Here is a 27,906-nt window from a genome sequence, read left to right as displayed (position 1 = left end):
AAACAGTCACAACAATGAGCCAAGCAACAACAAACAGGATAGAAGAAAATGTTTTTCTTCTTCTAGCAGCCCTTAACTACCTAGAAATCCCCAGAGGGGTGTGGGCCCTTGTGAACCATGCTGCCATGACAGGATGTGGACAAGCCCAGTTTTGTACAGACCTTGTGTAGGTAGTCATGGCCACTGTGACTCTGAGTGCCATGGCTGTGTCCTGTGTGAAAGACAGCAATGCACAGCACTCTACCCATCCTCTAGGCCTTAGATTCTGTCAGTCTTTCCCATGATGTTCTCTGAGTATTGGATGGAGTTGATCTATTTATGGCTGAGCACTTGACTGTCACTTATTCTGGGGACTTGGGCCACTTTTCCATCTCTGTAGTTACTATTGCTAACCACAGAAAGAAACTTCTGACCAAGGCTGACAGCTGGCACTAAGTGACTGCAGGTTATGTCTGTGGGCTCTCTATGGTGTTAAAAGGCTGAAAATGTATACCAACACACAGACACAGACATACACACACACACACACACACACACACCGGGGTGTGGGGAGGGGAGAAAAGGAGCGAGAGCTAAGAAATGGCCGACTGGGGAAGTCTTGAGTTAGGTTCTGATCTCAATTACCCCACTAGAAATCTGTGGCGTAATTTTCCTCTTCGAGCCACAGTGGCCATATCTGTACTTGCTTTCTGTATCGGTATCAACGGAGACAAGCCATGAAGGCGCGTTGGCAGCTAGAGAGAGTACTCTGGGTGTAAAGTGACAGTACGTTCCTGTTATAATGCTGCCCTTGCCTAGAAAGGATATAAATCTAGAAGTATTACAGGAACTAGTAATTGAATGATATTTTGATCCACTGAACCATAATTTTTTGAATCTTTCTCGAAAGTGTCTGTAGCACTTTCTGACTGCCTTCCCCAACCTTCCTTTTAGAACTAAGTCTTTCAGCAAGTAGAAACGAAGTTTTCCATGTGTGCTGGGTATGGGGCTAGGGACGTAAGGAACAGTGAACAATGTTGACAGCCCTTATAAAATAAAAGGAAAATCACCATAAAAGCAACATTGAATCTTCTCAGCATGGAGGTCAGATGCCACTGGGAAGTCGGGCTAATGCACGTCTGCAGCTGGTGCCTAAACTGGGAACTCTGGTCATTTTGATTCTTTGACTGCAAGTATCTGAATGTGGGACTACCCGAAGAGTTACTTGTACATAGGCATTCAAAGATAATAAATGATTATTGTTTTGTGAACACTTCCTGGTCTTTATCCTCTGCTGGCCATGTAGCCCCTCTGCCTTCTCATCTCTATACAAAAGCTTTTACTTTCTTTCCACTCATGTTTAGCCTATTCGGAGCTTTCTGAGTCTGAGTCTCCTGGATTGTAATTCCCAAGACTACATAAAGTCCTGCTGAGTTTGTACACTGCATTTAAATTGATTGATACCTTCACAACCATAAGAACTAAAGAAAAAGCCAATGAAACCCTTAGAACTGCTAAATGGTGCAGTCAGATTTGCAGTTGTCTACACTATGATGAAAGGACTGGACAGGGCCATTTGCCCAAGAATGAAAGAAGGGATGTCAGCAGTGGCACGAGCAAGAGATGAGTGTTTTGACATAGTGACCTAAATAAAGAAATGATAGACTGGATTGGAGATAAAACTGCCAGGGCCATGCTGACTTTAGTGAATTTAGAGAATAAGGGAAAGGGAAGAATAAACTTGATTTGTGAGCATCTGGGTAGGTGCTGTTATGTTTATTGAGATAAAGACTGAGCAGTGGAACATGTAAGAGAAGGGTGATGGGGTGTTTATTTTAGATGTGGTGGGTGGGACAGAACTATTAGACACTCATTGCTTACTGTCTGAGTGTCCAGTAAGCAAGTGTGGCATGCAGAGGAGAGAACTGCTTTGGGTATCTAGTGAGAGATCACCATGGAGAAAGAACAGAATGAGGTAGAGAGAAGACAGCCAGTGTCTCAGGAATAGAATACCTCAGAGTTTGGAGGTCGAATGGTAGAGGAAGGGCCTCTCTAGCTGAAGTAGAACCACTGAGGTAGTGGTGTCACAGGCTGAGCAAGGCTAGCATCTTGAGGAGGGAATAAGCATGTATAGACTGATCCTAAGAGGTGGATTACAATGAGAGAAAAGTGCTTATTGGATGCAGCATCATGAAGTACCCTGGCTATGTCAAGGTAGATTTGACGTGATGGCTGATTGTGGCTGACTGGATAGGAAATGGGAGTAAGGAAGCAGAGGCTGTGTGGTCCCTGTAGCCTTTCTTTGGCAGTCAGTTTGGATGGATACCTTGATACCCTGACTTACCTGAAGAGTCTTAGCATCCCATTCTGTAGGGTTTGCATTACCCATATGGAGCTGGAGGAAGTTAGCACTGGCCTCTGACCCCTGGGAATCTTTCCTTGGTTAGGAATTGAGATTCTGAATTTTAGAGACATCTTCTATTTAAGAATAAATTTGAGTATTCAATCTGTGTTAACTTTTGAAATTAGTATTTGAATAAAGGATGATTTACCTTTTTAGGAAAATAATTACAAGCCTTTAAAATTCTTCAAAGACCATTTCATCTTGAAACACTTAGAAATTCACTTTTTTTTTTTTTTTTTTTTTGTAATTACAGTGTTGCAGTAAGACCAACGTCTAAATAGGGATTGCATTCAGCAGTTACTAAACTCAGCACTATTTCTGTGGTTTTGATTTTTCCTTTATAAATAGAATTTTAATCGGTGTAGGTTAGATTTTCCCCCAAGCCTGTTATAATTAGCAATGGCCGCAAGTTAACCCTAAATAATGTGTGTAATGAATCTATTAACACTTAACAAGCCCTCCTACCATTCAATGAAAGCAAGTACGATTAGAATTAAAAAAAATACTCCATAACATTTCAGGAAGGGCATATAGCAATTCAAAGATATCATAGTTTGCTTAGCCCTGTCATTAGGGACAATTTGTACTCATGGTTAAAAGTTACATATTGTAGAATCATATGGCTTAGTACACCACTGCGGCTCATACTGCAGAGTAAGAATGTCACTGGAAGAAAATATTGCCATAGGGGCAGTGTCCACAGTGTGGTATGTTTGCCGTGTCAGGCTCACTGCACTGACCAACACGGAAGCTTTTTTTTTTTTTTTTTTTTTTTTTTAAATACAGTGTAAAGACATCCTGTAAATTAATTTAGGACTGTGGCTAAAATGTACCCTATCTAGGTTAAAATCTCAGCATTTTGGCTTTGCAAGTCATTAGCAACAAAAACAGTTTGAGAATTTGTCGTGGCTAAGAACAGCCAACCTAGGAGACATAACTAAAGGAACTCCGGTGTCCTGATGGTCTCTGGCACAGAAGTACAGCACTGGATTAAAAACTAAGACAATGTAAACAATGTACGCATTCTAATTAATACAGATTTATTAATATTTGTTCATAATGATGGTCATCATATATATGAGTCTAATGTTAAGATGCTCTATTAGAGGGATGTGGGTATGTGGGAGATGAGGATTCTGTTCTGAGCATTGCAGTTTTTCCAGCAATCTTAATAATCAGGTGAAACATTTGTTAAGAAAAAAACATAAGGGATAGCTTTAGCTATTTTTGTAAACTACAACCCGCCACACTTTGTGCCTTTGTTAAGATATAGGAACTGACTGATTTATTTTTATTTATTTATTTTATTTATCTTTATTTTAAAAATGTCCTATGTCTGTCAAACTGGGGTGTTGAGAGGAGTAAATGAGGTAAGGAAGCATGCCTGACTTTTCATGTGCCGTGACAAAATATCTAACAAAAGCAACTTAAGGAAGGGTTTATTCTGGCTCACAGTTCCAGAATATGTACAGTCTACCATGGTAGAGAAGTCAAGGCAGCAGGAGGACCTTGGAGCAGCCAGGTTCTTTGTGTCCACAGTCAGGATAAAGAGCTGTGGATGCCTGTGCTCAACGCTTTCTGTGTCTCTGTCCCCAGCCCCACCCACCCCCGCACTCCTGTGTGTCTGTGTGTGTGTGTGTGTGTGTGTGTGTATGCACAGCCCCTAGAAGGCTAGAAGAGGGTGCTGAATCCTTAGAGTCATGGTTCCAGGAGGTTGTGAGCTGCCTATATGGTTCTGGGAACCAAACTGAGGGTTCCCAGTATGTGGTTTTAAGTAGGCAACCGTCTTTCCAGCCTCTACCCATTTTAATGCACTATAGGAGCCATGTATGTCTTGGGTTCAGTCAGGACTGGTATTCCCCACCTTTGGGGCTGGTCTTCTCAATCCCTTACAGGAATACTCAGAGGCTAATCTAATGTTGATTATCCAGATACAGTGTTAACCTAATCATGAGAACCCCTCTGGGGTTTGCCTGGAAGTTTTCTTCTTAGGTGATTCTGGATATGTATATCAAGAAGGAAGATTCCCTTCACCACAATGAAGATGGAGATGGGCCATGTAAATAGAGGCTTATTTTGGTTCACAGTTCTGAAGCTTCAGTCAGGGTCAGGGCTGGGCAGGCCCACTTGTGTGGCCCTGGAGTTAGTAGTGAGTCATGGTAGTAGCATGTGAAGCAAACTGCTTATAATTTGAACCAGGAACACAGTGAGGCTTTTATCTTCTTTATATAGGCAGTAAAGCATATAAGAAAGACTATTGAGTGTTGAACTAGGATTAAGAGATCTAAACTTAAATTGCCAGTAAGTATTACCAGTAAATTAGGGTAATATTTTTCCTTCTTAGAATTTTTGTTTACTGGGTGTAAGATGAGAGAGGTTTGTGTTGGCTGTTTACATGTAGGATAGAGCCATCTGAGATCCAAATGAGAACTTGGGGAGTTCTTTGCCTTTCCAAGGTCTTATCCCAGGAAAATTAGTCTCAGGGCCTTGTGTTTACATCTCATTGTTGTCCAGGTATAGATCACATTGCTTGGTGAGTCATCACATCTTTCATTGCATGCCTCGGGTGAATTTTTAAGTGCTTCAAAAGTTAAATCAGCTTTCTAAGTTGAGAGATTTGTTAGCATTTATCAATCAATTGAATGTGCTAGAGATCCCACAGGGATTTCCCAAAGAGGGGTTCTAGAGATATTCTTAGTATAGACAGCATTGTTGGCATATGACAGCAGCCTTTCCAAACTCTTCTCATTTGAGGGCACATGCCTCATTTAGAGTTTTGATTTGTACCCTCTGGGGGAGGGGTTCAAGTCTGTCTACACTGTTCTGTAGTCTTAAGAGATGGGGCTCAAGTCTGTGTACTCACTGTGTTCTGCGGTCCTAGGAGGAGAGGCTCAAGTCTGTTTATTCACTGTGTTCTGTGGTCCTAGTTTGGAGATATTCATTTCACATTTTTAGCAACTTCTCACTATTATATAATAGTTGGCTTTGGGGTTAACTGATTTACTGTAATTTTAAGATAATAGCATGGGAAGAATATGGCTGTTTTTGAGAAATGTTCAGAATAAAATCTCTAAGGTAGGTCTAGTTCCTTGTCTAGCACTAAAATTTAGCTATCTATCCTGTAAATCTAAGCTGCAAAATTTTAATATGACTAAAATTGGTATGAGCAGAGTATACCCCATGTGAGAGCATAACAGGAACCTGATACAGAGGCCATGGAGGGATGTTCTTTACCGGCTTGCCCCCCCCCCCCCCCCGGCTTGCTCAGCCTACTCTCTTATAGAACCCAAGACTACCAGCCCAGGGATGGTCCCACCCACAAGGGGCCTTTCCCCCTTGATCACTAATTGAGAAAATGCCTTACAGTTGGATCTCATGGAGGCATTTCCTCAACTGAAGCTCCTTTCTCTGTGATAACTCCAGCTGTGTCAAGTTGACACAAAAATAGCCAGTACAATAATACTTGAATTTTCTTAGCAAGAAGATCATTTCACTTCTTACTGGCTTTTTCCCCTCCTCTGAGGGCCTCTCATCACTGTAGCCAGGGTTGGCTTCAGACTTGAGGCAGACTTTCTGTATTAGCCTCCCAAATTCTGGGAGCCAACATTCTCCATTTTTGTTGCTGTTTGTAATGGTAACTAAATAGTACCTTCTGACCTAGAATGGATAATTAGAAACACAGCATATATATTAGGCCATTGTTTTTAGCTTAGTATCTTTACTAAAAAGAAGTTTTATGTTCATGCTATTGTAACAGTGTGTTTTAGCTTGCTAATTAACTATTTTTCCTTGTTTTTCTTCTTTTTTTTTCCCTTTTTTTTCCCCCTGTTTCTCAAAACAGGCACTGTTTGTGGCTCAGGTTGGGTTGAACTCTTCTGTCCAAGTCCCCAGGGTCGAGATTTCAGTTATGAGCCTTCACAGTTTAATTTACTCTGCTCTTCAGCTCCTTTTTGGGGTTGAATGTATTTTCTTTGCACATTATAGGGTTATACAATAAAAAATGTTTAAGTTATTGAGCTTCTAATTTCTAATTTTTATTTTAATGTTTTATTAACATATTAATTGTTCATGATAATGGGTCTAGTTGTGGCATTTTATGAATGTATGTAATGTGTTTAGATAATTTTCACCCCTTCACTCTTTCTTGTCCCCTGCCTCCAACCAGTCCTCTTCTTGCAGCTAGTCCTCTTTCATATGATGTGTGCGTGTGACACGGTGGGTCTCATCATGTGTGCATGTGACACGGTGGGTCTCATTGTGGAAACTTAGAGGGTTGTGGATGGCAGTTTGTTTCCAGGAATGTGCGAAACTTAGCAGTGACTACCCCAGTGGAGAAAATGTCTCTTCCTCCCACTTCACATGCCTAAGTCTTGTAGGGGTATAGAGCCACAGTAGCCCCTCCCCTTTCTACTGGAGGGTGTGGCCAGGACCAGTCTTGTTTGAGTAACCAAGGTGCTGTGAGGTTTGAGTAAGAAAGCCTTGCCATGCCCAGAGGTCAGTGTTCTAGACTGCTTCCCGTTTCTTTGGCTCTTGAATTCATCCTTTTTCTTTGACAGTTTTCCCTGAGCCTTAAAAAGGGCATTACAGATGCTCCAAGTATTCAGGTGTTTCTGTTTCTGTACTTTGACTAGCTATGAGTCTTTAACATCACCACTGGCCGTTACACCAAATAAGATTCTTGACTACAGCTGACTGAGTCACTGTAGGCATAAACATTGTTACCCAGAAGACAGATGGTCTGACTGATGACATCTTGTGGACTTAGACTTTGAGTATAGGTAGTTTCTACTGGCTGGTAGGGTGCTCTGCCTACCTCCCTCATACTTGTGTAGGAAGAGTCTAATAGCATACATTGACACAATGAGTGTAGATAGACTGAAGATGAAGTTAAGTCCTTCTTGCTTATGGGATAAAGACTGAGTTGTTTTATAGTCAGGAAAGGGCTTTAATTTAGTTACAGCCTTAAATGACATATTTGAACATATTTTTATTATAAAATTAAGACGTACAAATTTTACTTCACAGTGTCCTAACATCACACATTAAAGTAATAGAGAATTGAATAATACGTTAGCATTTTTAGCGAGTTATGAACTTGAATTTATTTTTTCCACTTTGCTGAAGACTGGTAGAACTTTGGCACATTTTGGATTACCATACACCTGAGCAGCCTCACTCTCACTGTTTTGGAGACTGTGTCCAGACCCACCCCTGTACTCTGGGAATATGGTGGCTTGTGTCTATCTTCCCACACCGTTTGACTTTCCTTTACAGTTCATTTTTGAATTCTCTTTGTAAAGATGCCAGCAACTGTCCAGTGAGGTTGTTCTTCCCCTTTTTCTGAGAATGGAACTTGTTTCCCTTGCAACTGAGTTCTAGACAGTGGGATGTGATTAGAAATGATAGGCCCTGTTCCTTCACATCCTTAAGCTTTGTGCAGGATGAACATGAACCAGGACACGCAGAGCCTCAGTGCAAGTAGCCTAGAGCCCTGAGTGGCTCTGTGGGAAGAGAAGGTTGTCACCCACCTGTGTGGTCTCTCTCCTGTAACTCGTGTCTATCATGCTGGATAGTTTTAATTGACAACTTGATCCCATGCAGGATCACCCTCAAAGAGAGTCTCAGTGAGGGATTGTCTAGTTTGGGTTAACTTGTGGGCATGTCTGTGAGGGATTTAAAAAAATTAGTTTCTAGTGTTGCTTGATCATGCTGTGGGCTTACAGTAGTTTAACCCTATAGTAGTATATACGTTGAAGTCTGCCTTTGTCAGGATTCCAGGTAATTAAAGGTAGAAAAAAAAGTAGATGTTTATTTAAATGCTAGACTTTGCATTAGTCATTACTGTTAAATATATGAAGGATATTTTACTTTTTTGCAAATACTTTTTGTTGTGAAAATAGTATAATGCATATAATTTGATGGTTTCATACTTAGTAACTTTTTTGAGGTTTTGCATTTTTAGACTTAATAGTTTCAATTAAGTGCATTGGTTCCATTTGTTTTTGTTGATTTTAGAATGTATTTTGTTTTGAGTTTTGTTTGATACAGAGTCTCTCTTCATAGGCAAGGCTGATCCTGTACTATATACCAGTTTCTCTTACCTCTGTTTCCTAAGTGCTGGGGTTACAGGTGCTGTCCCACATCTGTCCCTGGTTGTATCTTTATTAAACAATATCCAATTCCCCTGTAAAACCTTCATTTAAACCAGGCTTTGCTTTACTGGTCTTACAGGTTTTCTGTTTCTTTTTCATTTTTAATGGGTTGTCAATATCATCTTTACAGCCTCATTTCTTTTCATTTTAAGAAGTATTTTAGGTTTTTAGTTTTCCATGCAAGCGTGTTTGTGTGTTATGTGCATGTAAGTGCAGTGCCCTTGGAGACCAGAAGAGGATACGGATCACCTGAAACAAATTCTTAGACAAATGGATGGATCTGGAGGATATCATCCTAAGTGAGGTAACCCAGTCACAGAAGAACACACATGAAATGCACTCACTGATAAGTGGATATTAGCCCAGAATCTCAGAATCCTTCTTAGAAGGGGGAACAAAATACCCATGGAAGGAGTTAGACTAAGTTGGGAGCAGAGACTGAAGGAATGACCATCCAGAGACTGCCCCACCTGGGGATCCATCCCATAAACAATCACCAAACCCAGACACTAAGGCAGATGCCAACAAGAGCTTGCTGACAGGAGCCTGATATAGCTGATATAGCTGTCTCCTGAGGAGCTCTGCTAGTGCCTGGCAAATACAGAAGTGGATGCTCACAATCATCCATTGGACAGAGCACAGGGTCTCCAATGAAGGAGCTAGAGAAAGTACCCAAGGAGCTTTAGGGGTCTGAAGCCCCATAGGAGGGACAACAATATGAACTAACCAGTATCCCCAGAGCTCCTTGGAACTAAACCACCAATCAAAGAAAACACACGGTGGAACTTGTGGCTCTAGCTGTATATGTAGCAGAGGATGGCCTAGTCGGTCATCAACGGGAGGAGAGGCCCTAGGTCCTGTGAAGGTTCTAGGCCCCAGTATAGGGGAATGCCAGGACCAGGAATGGGAGTGGGAGAGTTGGGGAGCGGGGTGGGGGGGAGGGGAAGGGGCAAAGGATAGGGGACTTTGAGAGGGGAAACCAGGAAAGGGCATAACATTTGAACTGTAAATAAAGAAAATATCTAATTAAAAAAAATTGAAAGAGTTTGATTAGTTGTGGTGGCCATTGAAATACTATTTGCTATTATGTTGTTTATGAAAAGTAAACCCTTCACAATGGCCTTTGCCAAAAAAAAAAAAAAAAAAAGAGTAATGTTCCACATGGCTGCCAGGAACTGTACTTCACCCTCCTGTAAGAGTAATTATACACTTAGTCTTTTCCAGCCCCTATCTTCTTTCCTGGTTCCATTTATAACGGATGAGATAAAGACTGTGGTTTTTTTTTTTTTCTTTGTCTGCACTATGGATTCCTCATTTCATGATCTGGAATTCTTGTTACACAAATATGAAGTTCTGTGTTGGAAAGCACACAAGCTTTTGAGTAAAGTGCATGTGGGTTTAAATTTTGACTGCTTTCTGCTGGCTATGCTGTCTAGGCATTTAAGTGTTTAAATTTGACTGCTTTCTGCTGGCTATGCATTTAAGTGCATTTTGAGGTCATGTTCAGCTACACAAGGGAGTGCTTTACCCATCTTCAAGAGTTGTGATAATTGTGAAGCAAAATATAGTTTTTATGATAGCTCTTTTTTGACTTTTAATGATTTCTGAAAAGATTCATTTTTAAAGCACTTGATTTAAATAGAGCCAAGTAGTTCAGAAATCAGAATGAGGAGGAGGGTCTGCCCTATTCTAAGGGATTTTCTATTGCCAAAATTTTGTACTGGTAATTTTAAATGAAAATCAAAGAGAAAACAAACTGCCAGGCAGTCTAAGAAGTTCTCAACGCTTCAGTGAGTCTAGACCTGAAGCCTAAGAGCCTGGCCTGCTTTTCAGGTGAGGCCAACTCTGGGTTAGAACTGCTGTGTGTTTGTTCACATGAGTTTTCATGGGATCTTTAAAGAAAGCCTCTTTGGATAGGCGAGTTTCCATGTGTCTCATAACCCTTACTGATTGCACTGTACTGCTCTGAACAGTACTGGCTTTCCCCACCAGTGAGCAGCGTTATACTTATGACAAATACTTTTAAGGATATTAGGACTATTAGTTCCTTTTCTGCAGACCTCAGAATTTTTTTTTTTTTTTTACCAAAGGACTATTTTTGCAGGTCTTCACATTAATTTCTTCATTGATGTTTTTATTTGCTAATGGTAGGAGTGTGCTACATGAACCATTTGAAAGTACATGGACAGAGTTCCCAGGTCATTCTCCATCTGCTCCTTATTTTCATTTTTGCTAGTGTAAGGGAAAAAGGGTCACATATTTAATATTTTAATAGCAGAGCAGATGTTCCAGATATTAACCCTGTTATTATTTGTACAAAATAGAGTTTGTATATGAACTAAAATCCAGCCATTGTTTTTTTTTTTTCAGAATAAGTTATAAAGAAGTGTTTTATAACAGTTGCAGAAAATTTTGTGGGTGATAAAATTCAATCTGATATGCTTTGGATAAAAATGGTATAATTCTATTTATATTACAAAGTACTATCTAATAATTATGGCATGTGAAGTGGTTTTGAAACAAAGCCTAATACAAGTATACTAACAATACCATGACATGATCTATGTATGAGGAGTGGATCTTGTATTTCTACCTTTTTTTTTTTAAAATACTTTGTCATTTTTTTTTTTAAATTTCCCAATTTAGAATTGTTTTCTAGAAAAGAAAATGCCTGTGATGTAGCTTTGGTTCCACTTGTTGCTCCAGCACTTGGAAAAATTGTTCCATTGATGAAAATTATGTGGCATGGCTTCTACATAGCAGGGTTCCTCAGGTCTTCAGGGCCGCCTCTAGATTGACTTCCAGCACAGGGTGGTTTGAGGCTCCTGGTGGATGTTCTCTAAGGAGTAGTTCTCTGTGTCTTTCTAAGTAGGAAAGTCCTTCCCTGATAAAAGGTAGGGATATTCTCTTGAAGACAGAATACACGTCCATGGCTCTAACATGTGCTTGACTCTACATGGCTCAGCATACAACTCTAGGTGTCAAATCTTTTGATTATAGCTAGGGTACATTATTCTGCCAGGAGATAAGGCCATTGTAAGAATGGCACTGATTTGACTGTTTTCTTTTGCTTGCATCTATTAAAATATGTGATTGATTTTTTTTTTGTCTTACTTGAAATTATGTTTGTTTAGTTATAGTAACCTGTGACTTAAGGGTAGTGGTGTGTCTATGGACCATGCAAGCAATATGGTCAGCTTGTTGTTTGAAGAAGTGTACTTTCATGAGGGAACTATCTTATGTTTTGTCTGGCCTATGAGTTGTTAGGCATCCTGTGACCCAGTAAGATCAGTAATTCTGTGTTTGGAAAAAAGAAAATGAGACGGAAGCCAGAATGTCAGCTCTTGCATATCTAAAACGTAGCACCAATGTTTCCTAGTACCAAACTTCAGACTTTCCATTAGTGATTAATATTACTTTTAAAGATATGTATCTACGAGAGGCTCTATTCATATAAAAGAATACTGAGTTCCAATTTGTTGCTATTATGTAAAAGCCATGCTCTTTGCACCATTTAGAAGCTAAGCAATCATTCTCGCTACACCGAGATGACGGTCACAGTCGTGTTTGAGTGACTGGTCAGTGATGTTACATTTCCTACTTTGTTGGTCTCCTTTTGGTCTCTGGCTTTATTTCGCATATTTTAACTTTTTGGTTAGTGAATAGTGAATGTACAAAGTGACGAAGTGTTTTGCACATGCATGTGATGCACTCTGACGACAATCCCATCCTGCTCTTACTGACCCTTTACCCGCTGCTTCTCATCCTCCCTGTGGTCTCCTTTTGCTTTAGCTCCCCTCAGTCCACGTACGAAACATATCTATCTTTATTCTTAGTTTCTGAGGTGAAAGGTCTTTATTCTGTCTCAATATTTCTCTTCCATCAGGAGTCTGATTAGAATTATTCCTCTGTTGGTAATCCATCATTTGACTTTCTTCTTTTCAGATGTAACTACATACCACACAGTTACAACAAAGTTTTCTAAAGTTTACAGGTCACTGGCTTATAGATTGGAATTGTGCAGTCACCACCATTGTTTAAATGTAGAATCTTTCTTTTAAGTTCTCTAAATAAACTTTGAGCTCATAGTCACTCGTTGTTTCCTGCAACCCCTACCTTAGGAGTCCACTGACTTACTCTTTGTCTCTGAAGCTTTGTCTGTTCTGGACATCCCATAAAAACAAAACTTTAGTGCCCATGAGTCTTTGACTGACACCTTTTACTTTAGCATGGTGTTTTCAGAGCCAGTCTTCACAGTAGCAGGTATTTAATCCTTTTGTGGGTCTGTACATCACTGGCAGATGTGATATATTGTGATAAATTGTTTACCAGTTCAGTAAGGGATGAGCTTTTGTGTCGTTTCCACTTTCTGACACTGCCTAGGAATTGTAATTGATTTTTGTCTGGATGTGAGCTTTCATTTTACTTGGTCTACACTGAGGAGTGGAGTTCCTGGGACATACTGTAACTCTATGCTTAACATCTTGAGGGCTGTAACAAGTAACTGGAAAATACCAGCTAGGAGACATTGTGGCTACCCTAATCATCTTTTCTGAGATGGTTTCACTTTGGGCATGTTCCACTCTGTGGGTGTATGTGGTTTTAACTTTTAGGTCTTAGAGAGATCTTTCTATAATAACAGGAAATTGTTGAAATAATAGATTTTTTCTTTTTTACCATTTACACAGAAAAATATTGGTGATATTTCATTAAAAATATTGATGTTAATAATTCATATTGTTTGAAATAATTTGGAAGCAAAGGAACCTAACAGAAATCCAAGACTTCAACAAAGCTTCTTTTGGACCTAGGAGTCACCCAGGGTGATGTGGGCCATAAAGGGCAGCAGCAACATCTCGCCTGCCTCTGTCTCTGTCCTGGTCTAACTGGGGCTTTGCTCACGTTCACTCGATGTTTAGCCCCACGTTCAGTTTCTCTCTTCATGAGACACAGAGCTAGCTAGTCAAAATGGACAAAGAAGGGCTCGGGATGGAATTTAGCTGCAGAGAGCGCTGCCAGAATGGGCATAGCCAGGGCTCCACCCCAGCACCCACCATAGACCAGGGATGGTGGTGCAGGCCAGTAGTCACATACTTCAGAGAGAGAAGAGGCAGAAGGAGCCAAACTTCAAGCTACTGGGTGACAGGCAGAAGCATCGGTGACTGTCAAAACATGCGTGGGATCTAACAATACTTAAAAATATGAGGTCGTGAAAAAGACAGACTGAGGTAAGAGAAAGAAGTAGGGATGGAGGATTATGGAAGCAGAGAGAGGGTCTGGGGAGAGGAAAAACTTCCTACATAAGAGTTCTAGCAGTGAACAGATTTTTAAAATTGGAGGAAAAACAAAAATGGGCATCTTAACTGTATCCTCCAAGGGCATGTTCTACGTTATACCCTCAGCTGTGCAGGGAAGGGCACTGGCCGTTTCAGAATATAACAGGCAAAGCAGACATCTACCATTTGTATTTTCTTCTCATGAAAACCATGGATCTGATTGGGCTGTTTATAAAGAATCTAACTCAAATTATTACATGTACAGCTTCTGTAAATATTACACTGATGCACAGATAAAGCACATGTATTACAAGGTTGCAGTTCTGTGGAACTTGATGAAGTTATTCGATTTGAAAGCAGAGGAATAGTGATTCTCCCTGAAATGCCAGACAGTAGGAAGAGGGAACTTATAGAGCCCACCTCCAGCAGGAAAAGAGGGCGTCAAGTGAGGGATGGGGTTGCCATCCTATGGTCACGTCTCCGACCCATAATTGTTCCTATCTGAAAGAACTACAGGGATGGAAATGGAGAGGAGCCTGAGGAAAAGAAAGTCCAGTGACAGGCCCAAAGTGGGATCCAGCTCAAGGGGAGGCCCCAAGGCCTGACACTATTACTGAGGCCATGGAACACCCACAAAAAGGGACCTAGGACCTAGCATGACTGCCCTCTGAAAAACCCAACAGCTGAAAAAGTCAGGTGCAGATATTTGCATCCAACCAGTGGACAGAAGCAGCTGACCCCTGTTGTTGAATTGGGGAAGGCTGAAAGAAGCTGAGAAGAAGAGCAATCTTGTAGGAGGACCAGCAGTTTCAATTAATCTGCACCCCCGAGATCTCTCAAACACTGGACCACCAAACAGCATACACCAGTTGATATGAGGCCCCCAACACACATACAGCAGAGGACTGCCAGGTCTGTTTTCATTCAGAGATGATGCACCTAACCCTCAAGAGACTGGAGGCTCCGGGGAGTTTAGATGTCAGGTGGGGTGGGTGGTTAAAAAAAAAAAAAGGGAGGGAGCTATCACCACATCAAGAAACAGCAGTTCCGGTACTTGCTCCAAGACTGCTTATCTATTTTGAAATTTCCAGTAGAAAAGATCTTAATTTACATACACTTTATTCTCTTTGCATACTGATTGTGAATACATTTTAAGTAATTGATTGCATCAGGATTTAAGAACTGAATATTTATATGTGTCAAACATATGTATCAAACATTTACGCCGGGTAGTGGTGGCGCACACCTTTAATCCCAGCACTTGGGAGGCACAGGCAGGTGGATTTCTGAGTTCGAGGCCAGCCTGGTCTACAAAGTGAGTTCCAGGACAGCCAGGGCTATACAGAGAAACCCTGTCTCGAAAAAACAAAAAACAAAAAAAAAGAAAAACCATTTACATATAATATATAAGTCTTATGTAGACACATAATTTCTTCTCTGTCCGGAGGCCAAAGGGTAGATAATGAGTTAATCACTCACTTTGGACACCCCCCCCCCCTTGCTACCCAGGTCTAAGAACTGCTGGAGCGGACTTCCCCAAAAGCAGTTAGCAGGCTTCTTGATTGAGTCTGTTGGGTGTTGAAAGTTCTTGCTTTGTTCGGTTTGATGCAACCTAAGCTTGGCCCCATTCTGCTCCTTCATAGTCCTGTTGTGTTTTATCAGAATGGGTAAATGTGGTTTGGGTTCTTTTTTTTTTTTTTTTTTTTTTGGTTTTTCGAGACAGGGTTTCTCTGTATAGCCCCGGCTGTCCTGGAACTCACTTTGTAGACCAGGCTGGCCTCGAACTCAGAAATCCGCCTGCCTCTGCCTCCCGAGTGCTGGGACTAAAGGCGTGCGCCACCACGCCCGGCTGTGGTTTGGGTTCTTGTAAGACCTTCCTAACGACTATGCTTGTTTATCAGTATTTTTTGTACTTGAGAGAATCATATTTTCTCGTGCCGCTTTAGGAGGAAAGAAGCAAGGTTGTTTTTTGTTCCCTGTTACAGTATCTCTGTCTTTTTTCCAAACAAGTTAAGGATCTAGAGAAAATTCTATGTTGTCTTTTCAGCTTCCTCTGCACTCGACTCAGGAGTGTTCAATTGATGCAGAAACATTTTACGTTTTTGACTTATTTTTCTTAAAAGAAGCCTTTGTCCTGATGATTTGCTTATTAAAAGAGTATATTTTTATCTCCAGAATATTTTGAATGGAATTTTTAAATAGTTTCCTGATACCATGCTTTAATAAAGACTCATTTGTATGCCTAGGAAGTAAAGATGAATAATGGTGACATTAGATTGTAATTTATTTTATATTAGTAGACTATATCCTGAAATAATTTAAAGTTAGTTATAATTAAAGACATGTGTGACAATGCCGTTGAGAATAAAAATAAAAGACGTTAGAGAAGAAAGAGGTAATAACCGTGCTCTTGGTTTCTGGAAAGGAAGGATTATTCAGTGTAGCTCTGATCTCTCTGTCCTCTGACATGGAAAATAAATGTAGCTTTCCTCAGGGCATAAAGAGACATTCCATTTTATTGGGTAAGACAAATGTATTTATGTTACTAGGTTCTGAAAAAAAATAAGGTGGGTACTTGTTTTGTGCATAGGGAAACTTACATGTAAGCTCTTGAGCATCAGTTACAAGGCAAATGTAGATGTGTCCACCATCATGGGGCTGTGCAAATTCGTATGCAACATGGATTGAAGAGAAATTAGTCAGCTCTGAAGTATTTCACTGTGTTAGAAAACCGTGATTTAGTAATGCGTGCACAGCAGATCTTCACAAGTGTACACAGGAACACGTGGGTAATCACAATAAGCAGGCTAGAGTTGTTGACTTTTTATTTTCCCAATAAAGACTTCTGTATGCATGCATATGTAACCATTGACATCTGTGCCTACATTTCCCTCTTATATAATTGATTTTATTATGTGAGTCAGCATGTACATGTTTTTTAATAGTTTTGCTTAAAAAATAAACTTCTGATACATTTGTCTCAGCTAACTGTTAAGGATTGTATTTTCTATAAAGTGATTAGGGATTGTAACATATCCCTAACCCTGGATTAATTTGCATGTTCTTCAAATTATTATAATTAAAATACTTCAGGTTGTAAAATGCATGCAAATGTAAATGAATTAAGGAGTGAAAGTTCTATTCTGTGTTTCATTTAAGAAGGGGGGTGGGAGTAAAATATTCATGTTATTGTTAACGTAACATGTATATGAAATTTGTGAAGAATGGATATTGATAGTCCAAAACACTTGTTGAACATACATGTAATCATAGTCCTTAAGAAATAGAACATTACCAGTACTTTAGCAGCCTCTTGAATACACCACCATGACTGTACTTCATTATGTGGGTCATTGTTTTTCTTTTTTTAAATACATGTATTTTTCTTTTTCTTTAACAATCACTGCCTACCTATATACACATCTGTTTGTCGATCTGTCTACTTACCTACCTATGTAGGTATTTGTGGTTGGTTGGGTTTTTTTTGATAGGTAAGCGTACTTTGCTACTGCTATCATTAGCTGAAGACTCGTAGACTCTCAAAGGTGCCGTGGCAGTTGGGAGTCATCATAAAACTTCAGTTTCTAGAGAGTTGGCCAGCTCCTTTTGGGAAAGTAGTGAGCAAGTGTTCCTACATGAGTGAGTATGGCGAGGTAAAGAGACTTCGCCAGTCAGGGCATCTGGTGGGACTCCTAAAGTGTTGGCTGTCCAATGGGAACTTACAAATAGAAACATCACACAGCCACATTAAGGTAGTTCCTACAACAAATACTTGTCCAGTCCCCAACTTTATCCATCTGAGTGGACATCTATGTAGTTAGAATGGCCATTCTGAAGCTATGGATCTCCATTTAGGTTCTATACATTTACCAGCAGTTAATTTTTACACACATATCCACCACAAAAAAGAAAGACAAGTGACAACATTAAAACTAGGAAGATTAATTTTGTTATCTTTGATGCCTCATCATTCTGCCTGCAGTCCATCCCTGTCACCTGATGGTGTCCCCCCATGCTCTGCTGTCTGAGTGTTCTGCACTTGCCCTCCTGCACTGGAGTGCATGTGTTCATTCTGAGCATTGGCTGCGTGAGTGCGAGCGCACACTGTTTCCTTCCTGAGTTTGTTCACTTCTCTTCATTCTGTGCATTCCAAGTTCATTTCCTGTAATTTCACGATTTCATTTTTCTTTACAGCTAAATAATATTCCATGGTATATGTGTACCAAGTTTTCACTACCCATTCATTGGAGGGGCATTTAGCTTGTTTCCATTTTCTTGTTATTTAAAATAGAACAGCAGTAAACATGAATGTACAAATATTTCTATGGTAGTAAAAGGTTTTTCATTGGGAATTTTGCAGAATCCAAACCCAGTTTAGATTTATATTACTAATCCTCTCTGTAATAAACATATGCACATGCACATGTACACACACACACACACACACACACACACACAGTTACTTGCTGTTTTCCTATTCTTTTGAAAATAGATGGGTGTTTCCAAGCCTTCTTCATGACTAGGGTGGGATGTAAGAGGTGTAACTTGTTCGTAATGGAGATGTTTGGTTTTGTGGGCCTTTATTGCCCCCTTGTCAGATTACTGAAGCACCACTGTTCATCTATTACAGACTTATCTATTGTTTCCTATGGCCTTGAATTTGCTCACTGTTCCAGATCATGAACTTGGTAGCATTTCCCAGAGTGGACTTCCTTCCATGTGAATTATGGTGGGAGTCTGTAGTGAAAGGACTCCACTCCTCCATTGCTTCACCTGTAAATTGTCCTCATCTAACTAGACACACTGCAGGCTTTTGTTTGGATTGGGTGGAACGTAGAGTGTTTGTTCTAGGCCACATAGCACTGTCAAGGGATATAGCAAAAGTTTTTTCTTTAAATCCTCAAATTTACGAATCCACTATAGCATAATATATACCAAGGAGAGGGTGTGATGTAGACTAGATTAAAGGTCCTTTGAAAGGAGGCTAGCCAGTTGACTGGAGTCATTGTTACTAAAATGACTTATTTTTAACTTTTAAAGGCTATTACACAGAGTAATGGGCTTCATTATGATGTTTTATATCATGATTGCTTTTACAGCCTGTACTATTTAAAATTCAACTTTGAGTTAGACCAAAATCCAGATTTCTTCCATGTGATAGATGTTCGGGTTGTATATAGAAAGTGAAGTCGGTGAGCTTTATTTTTGCATTGCTGTAGCCCAGTCCTAGTGCCCTGAAAATGTTGTACTGAGCAGGGTCCTTTGGAGGTACTCAAGTAGCAGTGCATTCACCAGAGCCGAGGCAAGCCATGAACGTGGATGTTTTCTGATTTGGTGAGTGGTAGCGGGAATTACACATCTGCACCAGCAAGCATGGCTAAATCTTCATATCTTAAGTAGGTAGGTATCAGGAGTGCTGTATAAAGTGTCTGGCAAATAACAAGATGACTGTCTTCAAACTAGTTGAGGCCTTAGAGTAGATGCACTCTCAGCCTCCTTATGTTATAGATGAGGTGTTCAGGTAAAGGACTATGGCATGATCATTTGTGTGGTGTGTGTCTGTCATGCCTTGAAGACATCTTTGATAGTGGTATCTCTCAATCCTGGGTTTTTTCCCAATACGTCTTAGGAGTTATCTATAAAGCCCAGAGAAGCCTCTTAGCAGAGCAGACTGTCCACACTTGAGTCACTTTTATCTGTTGTCTTACAATATGAGACATATTTCTTAGTTTCCACTCCTTGTGCCAAGGTGAAGGTATTCTTTTCCCCCATCCTGACCCATACACAGCTTTATTCTAGGGCCTTTGCTCTTGTGGATTTTTTGCATGCCAACATGTGCACCTTGTACCTTTATATTTCAGTAATTTCTAAATCTCTATGGCTTGTGTTTTAAATTTCTACAAACCTGTTTGGTTTTTTGCCTGAATTTTCTTTCTGCTCTGTCCACCACTTCATCCAGGAAGATGCCTTCTTGAATACTGTAATTATCCCTGCTGCGATGATTGGATGCTTCAGAATATACCACTATTGTAACCTGACTTACAGTGAACTGGTCATGTTTGTGACCTTACCTTTCTAGCCAGACTGTGAGAACAGTGCCTATTACCAACATATAACAAGAAAGTCTATGAAGTGAAATGTAGTTGGTTCCTTTCTAAGGACATGTAGGTATCCTCAGTGGATTCCACTAGTCCTTATCAGGGAGTTCTCACATTGGAGTACTCCAGGAATAATATAAACAACTGAGTGGAAAGCCTCGGTGGAAAGCCATGTCTTGGTTCATGCACTTGGGCTTTTTTTTTTTTTTTTTTTTTTTTTGCCTTTTGTTTGGCATAGCAGTCACACCAAGCCATACCTTCCTTTAAGTATATATCAGTCACTGCCATGGGTTGGCACCAGAGTCAGGCTCATGTTAATAGGTAGGGTGCCACTAGGTAAGGGAAGCTGGTATTAATTCTCCAAAGTGAGTGGTTGAATGGCAAGCCTCCTCATCAAGTTCCTGTGAACTTCTAAATTCAGAATACTTTTAAAATAAGGTTTTAAAGCTTGGTTTATAATTATGTCTTTGTAGTATAAATCTTTTAAAGTGTGTGCCTATTTAAAGAGTAATATAGTCTTGAATAATGACTTATAATAATAATTATAATGCGTATAATGTGGCTGAGTCTAGGCACCAACACCGAAATCCCCAGAGCCAGTTCTCAGTGTTGCTATTCACTAGCTGTTTACCCTTGATCAAATTACTTAACATTTTTGTGCCACAGAGTCCTGATGTATAAATAGGGGTAATAAAAATACCCACACCACGAGATTGTTGTGACTGTTAAAGTCTATTCAAACCAAATACATAAAATTGTATCTGGCGTATTATAAAAGCTTAGAAAAATATTTTGGATTATTATTATTGAAATAATTTGAAGACTAGAATTTCCTAAGAACATAGCTTTGACTTCAGCTAGTCATTTAAGAGACTTTTATTTGGGAAGCAGAGTATCAATCACTACGTAGCTTAGGCTGGCAACAAACTTACCCTCCAGCTTTAACGTCAGGGTTCTTGCCTCCCAATGCTACGTTACAGGCAGGTACAACTATGACTGAACGAGATTTAAAATGCCTAGGGCTAGGCATGTTGCTCAGTGACAGAGCATATACTTGGTGCACGTGGAGTCTGGGTTCAATGCTGAGCTCTAACGAAGGAAAGGGGAGACTAGTCCATGTGACTTCTCTGCAGTGCTGTGCCGCTGGGAAACAGTTGTTTGCTCGTCTGCCAGGCTTCCCGGGTGCTGTCCTTCAGTCCTCAGAGCATCTTCGCCAGCCAGCCAGCCAGCCAGCCAGCCAGCCAGCCAGCCAGCCAGCCACAGATTCTATGGCCTGGCCTTGTAGGAATGCTCCATAAAAGAAATGTCCTTTTTACCTGGCATCTCATTCAGTCCAGTGCATCTGAGAGTAAGTCAGGATGCCTGTGTCAGGCATATGTCTTCCATTGGTGATTGATCATTCAGAATCTATACACCCTCCGCTGACAGGTTAGTTCTAGTTTGTGCAAGTATGAGAAATGGTGCTATAAAGGATTATGTAGAACTTTTGTGTAAAGATAACTTTATTTGTACTAGACAGTTGGTAGATTTTCTAGTATATATGCTGAGTGTCAGGGTAGGATTTTGTATAACTGTATTCAGGTAGAGTAGAAACGCAGCACAGTGCATGGTGGTGGTGGTTTGTGCGTGTGTAAGAAGTAGCTCTAAATTACTGAATTTAAAGCCTATGTTCCTTTTTTTTTTTCTGTTAAGAAGCTTTAAGTTGAAGACTGGGGAGAAGCTGCTGTTAACATTGTTAATGGCGAGCAGCTCAGAAAGGGTGGAGAGTGTGTGGGAGCGCCTGGCTCTCCTGCCTGCCTGTCCAGTGCAAACTGGGGCCTGGTTACTGCTTCAGTTGGGCTTCGTTCCTTCCTTCCCTCTGCCCTCTCCTTATTCCTGCCTTTTCTACTTTGTGGGATGTTGTATATATACCATCAGATATTGGTAGAAATTTTAAAAACACACCTGGTGCCAAGTTAAACTTCAGTTTAGCTTATAGAATCAGATATTGGAGTTTTCATTTTCAGCTGTGTTTCCAAGCATTGGTTTTAAAATATCCATGCTGAATTTTGGCTTCAGCACCCCTAAAGTAATGCTTTGGTAGCTGTTTGGACAAAGCCAGTGAAGGGGCAGCTGACTTATCTAGCTAGCTCATAAAGTGCCAGTCTAAGGCCAGGTGCCCAGAAATGGGATCCTAGGATCTATTGCAAAAATGAACACTTCCAGATCTTGTTCTTTGAATTTTACTGTATTCTGTGAAACTGATGTTGCTTTTTCTGTATGTGTTCTCACCCATACGAAGCGGTTCTGCAAACCCTCACCGTTATTTCTGCTTTTAGGTGGAAAACAATGCCTGGAAATAATGCCTAGGAAAGAAAAACAGAAAGACCCTTCAGTGCTAACTTCTTACTCCAGACAACACAGTTTCCTGCAGAATATACATTTATGTATATTTTTTGAGAGTATCAATTTCTAGTACACTGGCAACTTGTTAGACTTAAGGCCAGGGAATCTGTGGCCCTCATCAGCACTCAGTAACCTTGTCTTTAAAGATTATTGTATGCAGAACTGTGATGGAATTCCAGAGCAAATGCATAGTAATAAGATATATTCTTTGTTTTATCTTTCAGAATCATGGTGTCATGGAAGGGGATTTACTTTATTCTCTTCCTGTTTGCCGGAAGCTTTTTTGGAAGTATTTTTATGCTCGGCCCCGTTTTACCTTTGATGTTTATAAACCTGTCGTGGTACCGCTGGATTAGCAGCCGCCTTGTGGCTACGTGGCTCACGCTTCCTGTGGTAAGCTGTGCACCCAAGAGAGGTCCGCCTGCTTGTCCTGGGGGCTATCTATCTCTTGGACTTTGTTAGCATCGGAGGTCTAGTTCTCAAGAGAAACACAAATATTCTGTGTTCTATAGTAAGCATTCCAGATGTAAAAGAGAAGGGAAATAGAAAACAGAAATACAAATATTCATGTCCTTAAAGCAAACCCTTGTAAAGATCCTCACAGAAAATAAGAACTTCTTTCTATGTTCTTCATGCATTTTCTTTTATATTTCACATAATGAAAGGTATAATTTATATATAAAAATATATAAATTTTAAAGAGTGAAGAATTTTTACATTATTTAAATTTATTCTGCATATCCATTTTGTGTTTTACAAAGCAGTGATGCCTATTAAGATTCTATCGGGTCAGGGAAAGAATATCAACAGTTTGTATGAAAAAAAATTAGGTAAAAATGTAACCCACCCCACGAAGCTTCTAACAGTAAACATCTTCCTAACTTCTCAGAGGCGTGTTTGTTTCAGTTCTTTTCAGTAATTACAAAGGTTAGGAACATACAAACGACATGTGACTTCTCTGTGCAGATGAAGTGAACAGATTGGGTAAGATCAGAGTGCACTCAGTGTTCCGTAGTCATGGGGCAGGTGGCACTCTACAGGGTCATCATGGTGCTCTGAGAGCATCCCCTCATCTTGAGCTGATGCCTGTTGGTTTCTAGTCCCGGCTCCTGCCTCCTCTGGTACTGGGAAGAGGCTGCTGCCGATCAGTGGGCAGTGCGTGCTTGCCTTTCCCTTGGGGATTGTTCCTGTCCTTTCTCCTTAGCAACAGTGAATTCTTCTTTCTGCTTAGGCTACTGGGTTTGTCAGACTGTTTTGATAGAGAGGCCAGGTGTTTAGCGTCTGAAAAAGAAATCAGGAATGGAAACGGTCTTCCCTGATTGGTAAGGAATGGAAACAGTCTTCCCTGATTGGTAAGGCCCCTTTCCGTCCTGTTTCATTGCCATCCATCAGTGAGGCAGCAGGCAGAGCGCCTGCCCTCAAGGTGAAAGTGTCTTGTGGCTGCCGTGGGCCCTTGAGATTCAGGTTGACTCAGTTCCTGAAATGGTGCTTAGGGTAGGGGTTTTACATGAACAGAAACAGCTGTGTGTGAGGCGGTGGCTCACACCTTTAATCTCAGTACTTGAAGAGGCAGGTGGATCTCTGAGTCTGCCGCTAATCTGGTCTACAGAGTGAGTTCCAGGACATGGGGTGGGCATGGGAGGGTTTCCTGACAATTGACTTTTAAATCATTTATAGTGTATTTTTCTTGTTTAAAAATGAATCCTGTAGTGAGGGGTTTTAAACTTGCAACCATCACTTCTAAAAGTTAGCCTTCCCCCCTTGCAGTTGCTTGTGCTTTCAATTTTCTATACAGATGTGTCTGTTTTATAAATGTAGTACTGCATGCAGCCTGGTCCTCCCAGCTTTCTCACCACCTTCTCCTCTCCCTCCTCCTCCTCCTCCTCCTTCTCTTCTTTCTCTTTTATCGACACTTGCAGTTAAAGTGTTCTGTTCTTATTCTGTGATGAAATACTCTGACAAAAGGTTCTGACCTCTTCAACATGCTGGATCTCCATGGACACTTAGGCTGCAGGTGTCTGCCCTGCCACACCTTGCCTGGCCTCAGCTGCTCTCTGAAGTAGATTCTAGGGCCTCTTCATTCTTGCATCTGTCATGCCAGCAAAGCCAGTCCTATGTGGACAGTGCTGTCACATTCTTCTACCAGCTTGAGATGTGACTAGGTCTCCTTTGGAGCACTGCTATCAGCTTCCATGAGCGTATACTGGAGAACACTTACCCAGACAGCTGCTTTCAAGGCAAGGGGAGCAAGCACTCTCAGCTACATTTCCTGATCAGGCTCTCTTTTTCAAGTAAAATTTCCTTCTCACAAGTTGGAGCCCTTAATGGGTAAAGTCTTTCTCTTTGGGCTCATTTCCTGTTGTCACAGAGCACAGCCAGGTGGTTCTGTGGCTGTAAAGTTTAACTTTTGAGCTCTTTCCTCCTCAATAGACTGCATTTTCTTTTAAGTCTTACCCCCACTCCCAGGGTTTGTTTCTGTTGTCCTGGCTTTCCTGGATCTAGCTCTATCTGGATCTATCCTGACTTTTTCTTCTTCTCTTTTTAACTGTAAACCTGGGTAAATCTAGTAAAAAGTAGCCATGCCACAGAATAAAATGTGAGCTTGTCTTTGGGTTTTACTGCTGTGAACAGACATCATGACCAAGACAAGTCTTATAAAAAACAACATATAATTGGGGCTGGCTTACAGGTTCAGAGGTTCAGTCCATTATCATCAAGGTGGGAGCATGGCAGCATCCAAGCAGATATGGCACAGGCAGAGCTGAGAGTTCTACCTCTTCATCCAAAGGCTGCTAGTGGAAGACTGAGGATCTTATGCCCACACCCACAGTGACACACCTACTCCAACCAGGTCACACCTATTCCAACAAGGCCACACCTCCAAATGGTGCCACTCCCTGACCCAAGAATATACAAACCATCACAGAGTTTATTCACCCTGTCTTTTCTGCTTTTCATTTGAATGAAAAACTTTCTTTTTTCTTTCTGTTAAATGAGGTAGAAGTTGACTGTTACTCTGTTATATCAGAAAAACAGAGATCCACTTACCTATGCCTCACAAGCCCTGGGGTTAAAAGCATGTGTCACCATGATCAGCCCATAAAGCTTTTAATTTTTAAACAAACAAACAAACAGAAACATTGAGAAGTGCTTTAATGAATAATCTGTGTGTATTTCCGTGGTGGTAGGCATGTGCATAGAAGAACATGCCCTGTAATTTCCTCTATTGCTGTTCACTTACGCCTTGAGTTAGTGTTTCCCACACCAGAAGCCAGCGAGCCTCCCTCAGCAGCCCTCCTGTCTCCATACACACTGGAGGAACTGCAGCTGTGAAGCAGGTCCAGCAACAGCACTGCCAGCCCTGGTTAGGGAGCTCTACCTAGCCACACAACGCAAGTGTCCTCTTTTGGGAAGTAGCCGCCTTGGATACAACTTTGTAGTTGTTTCTTTTTGTACTGAGTGTATTTTCTTCTAAAGCTCTTGTAGAAAGCCTTACTTGTGGATATTCAAATCTATGACCTGTTTTTGCTCCTCTTTCAATGTCATGTTTGTGTTTCATTCTACCATACATGCTCATAGCTCATTCACTGTCAATGTTGAATTATTTCATGGTATTTGAGGGGTTGGATTTTCTTTTAATCCCCTTTGATCAAGCCTTTTTCAACTAGTTATAAAATAAAGTAGGACTTACATGTAAGTGGTTTGGAATTTTAAACTGAAGTTGGGCATAAGGATATGCTGTAGTTTTGGTTTCTTGGGAGGCTGTGGTAGGAGTTTGAGCCTAGATTCTGGACAATATAAAGGAGAAATGAAAGGGCAGCTCACTGTGTAAGAGCTCTCATTTGTAACACACACTTTCCTTCTGAATTATCAATCTAAATTAATAACCACGGGTAGTAGAAATGTTAATTTAACAAACCTGGCAAGCATTTCAGCATTCATTTGAGTCAGGAATTCGATGTAGATGATATGCTGGAAGATTTTAGTAGACAGTTAGTCTTCGTGTATTCTTTGAGAAACAAAAGATTATCTTATAGAAAAAAACATTAGAGCTGGATTTGGTGCTTGTCTTAGTCAGGGTTTCTATTCCTGCACAAACATAATGGTCAAGAAGCAAGTCGGGGAGGAAAGGGTTTATTCAGCTTACTCTTCCACATTGCTGTTCATCACCAAGGAAGTCAGGACTGGAACTCAAGCAGGTCAGGAAGCAGGAGCTGATGCAGAGGGTATGGAGGGATGTTCCTTACTGGCTTGCTTTCCCTAGCTTGCTCAGCTTGCTTTCTTATAGAACCAAGACTACCAGCCCAGAGATGGTCCCACCCACAAGGGGCCTTTCCCCCCTTGATCACTAATTGAGAAAATGCCTTACAGTTGGATCTCATGGAGGCACTTCCCCAACTGAAGCTCCTTTCTCTGTGATAACTCCAGCTTGTGTCAAGTTGACACACAAAACCAGCCAGTACAGTGGCGCACACCCTTAATCGCAGCACTCGGGAGGCAGAGGCAGACGGATTTCTGAGTTCGAGGCCAGCTTGGTCTACAAAGTGAGTTCCAGGACAGCCAGGGCTACACAGAGAAACCCTGTCTCAAACCCCCCCTCCTAAAAAAAAGTAAGCAAAAAAAGAAGTTTAGCTTCTTTAATCCTACATTCAGTTTTATTTTTTATTCTATCTAGAAATATTGGGTAATAATCATACCATTATATCCTTAACATTGCTTAGTAGAATGTTGTACTTTTTTTTAAAAAAACTTAATACTATATAATTGAAGATTTGAAAGGTAGTTCATATTTTTCTATCAAGAAACTTCCAGAAATTAAAATTAGTGGCAGAGATTGGAAGTGTTGAAAGCACTTCCTACTTGCACTCCAGGTCAGAGCCCCCCATTTATTACAAAAGCAAGAGCATGGGAAACTGTTTCTTGTGTGTTAGAAGCCATGGAACATATATCATGGCATATACAATTTACCTGTGGAAACTTTTAAAAGCAGTTTTGCTTTTCCAAAGACAATTTTTTTGTTTAGTTAGTTTTTTAAGTGTCCTCCTTTTTGGGTATTATAAAAGCAGTATAGCATGGTTGTGACAAGGTTAGCAAGAAGGAAAAAGGTCCATAATTCTTTCTTCATTGCCTTTTTGTATAGTGAATATCTAATAAATTCATAAACATGGTTGTGACTAATTTCATATGTGGCTTCTTAACTTGAAAGCTCTAACTAAGTTGCTCTATATTTGTACGTTTTATCTTTCTGCAGGCGTTGCTGGAGACCATGTTTGGTGTCAAAGTGGTTATAACAGGTGACGCCTTTGTGCCTGGAGAGAGGAGCGTCATCATCATGAACCACAGGACACGCGTGGACTGGATGTTCCTGTGGAATTGTCTAATGAGGTACAGCTACCTCAGGGTGGAGAAGATTTGCCTCAAATCCAGTCTCAAAAGTGTTCCTGGATTTGGTACGTTAATCATGGTTTTTTAAGTGCTTAACTCATTTGTATGTAATGTGCCTGCTCTAAGAACAAAATGAGGCAAGTTGAACGGTATGTTATTCTCAGCTTTTCTCGTGAAGCTAAAAACATTTCCAGTTTCTTTTTATCTTAGTGGCTTTGTTATGTGAT

The 27,906-nt window shown here is 40.6% G+C and overlaps 1 protein-coding gene across 4 annotated transcripts in view; it reads left to right on the top strand.

Annotated features, from left to right (window-relative positions):
- Lclat1 (lysocardiolipin acyltransferase 1) overlaps positions 1-27,906 on the top strand; it is a 127,904-nt gene that overhangs the window by 25,163 nt on the left and 74,835 nt on the right. For 3 of the 4 annotated variants that reach the window (XM_021149522.3, XM_021149525.3, XM_021149524.3), the window contains exons 2-3: positions 22,519-22,687; positions 27,546-27,744. In XM_021149522.3, the coding sequence (XP_021005181.1) occupies positions 22,523-22,687; positions 27,546-27,744 (364 nt within the window). In that variant the 5' untranslated portion in view covers positions 22,519-22,522. Of the gene's footprint in view, positions 1-22,518; positions 22,688-26,885; positions 26,905-27,545; positions 27,745-27,906 lie in introns of those variants that run through there. The other variant, XM_085832626.1, reaches the window with a different exon arrangement.

The sequence above is a fragment of the Mus caroli genome, unplaced genomic scaffold (assembly GCF_978045245.1).
Source record: "Mus caroli unplaced genomic scaffold, Mus_caroli_1 scaffold_18, whole genome shotgun sequence".
NCBI lineage: Eukaryota > Metazoa > Chordata > Mammalia > Rodentia > Muridae > Mus > Mus caroli.
Note: the sequence above shows the minus strand (reverse complement) of the source record. Positions and strands in the feature narration are given on the sequence as shown.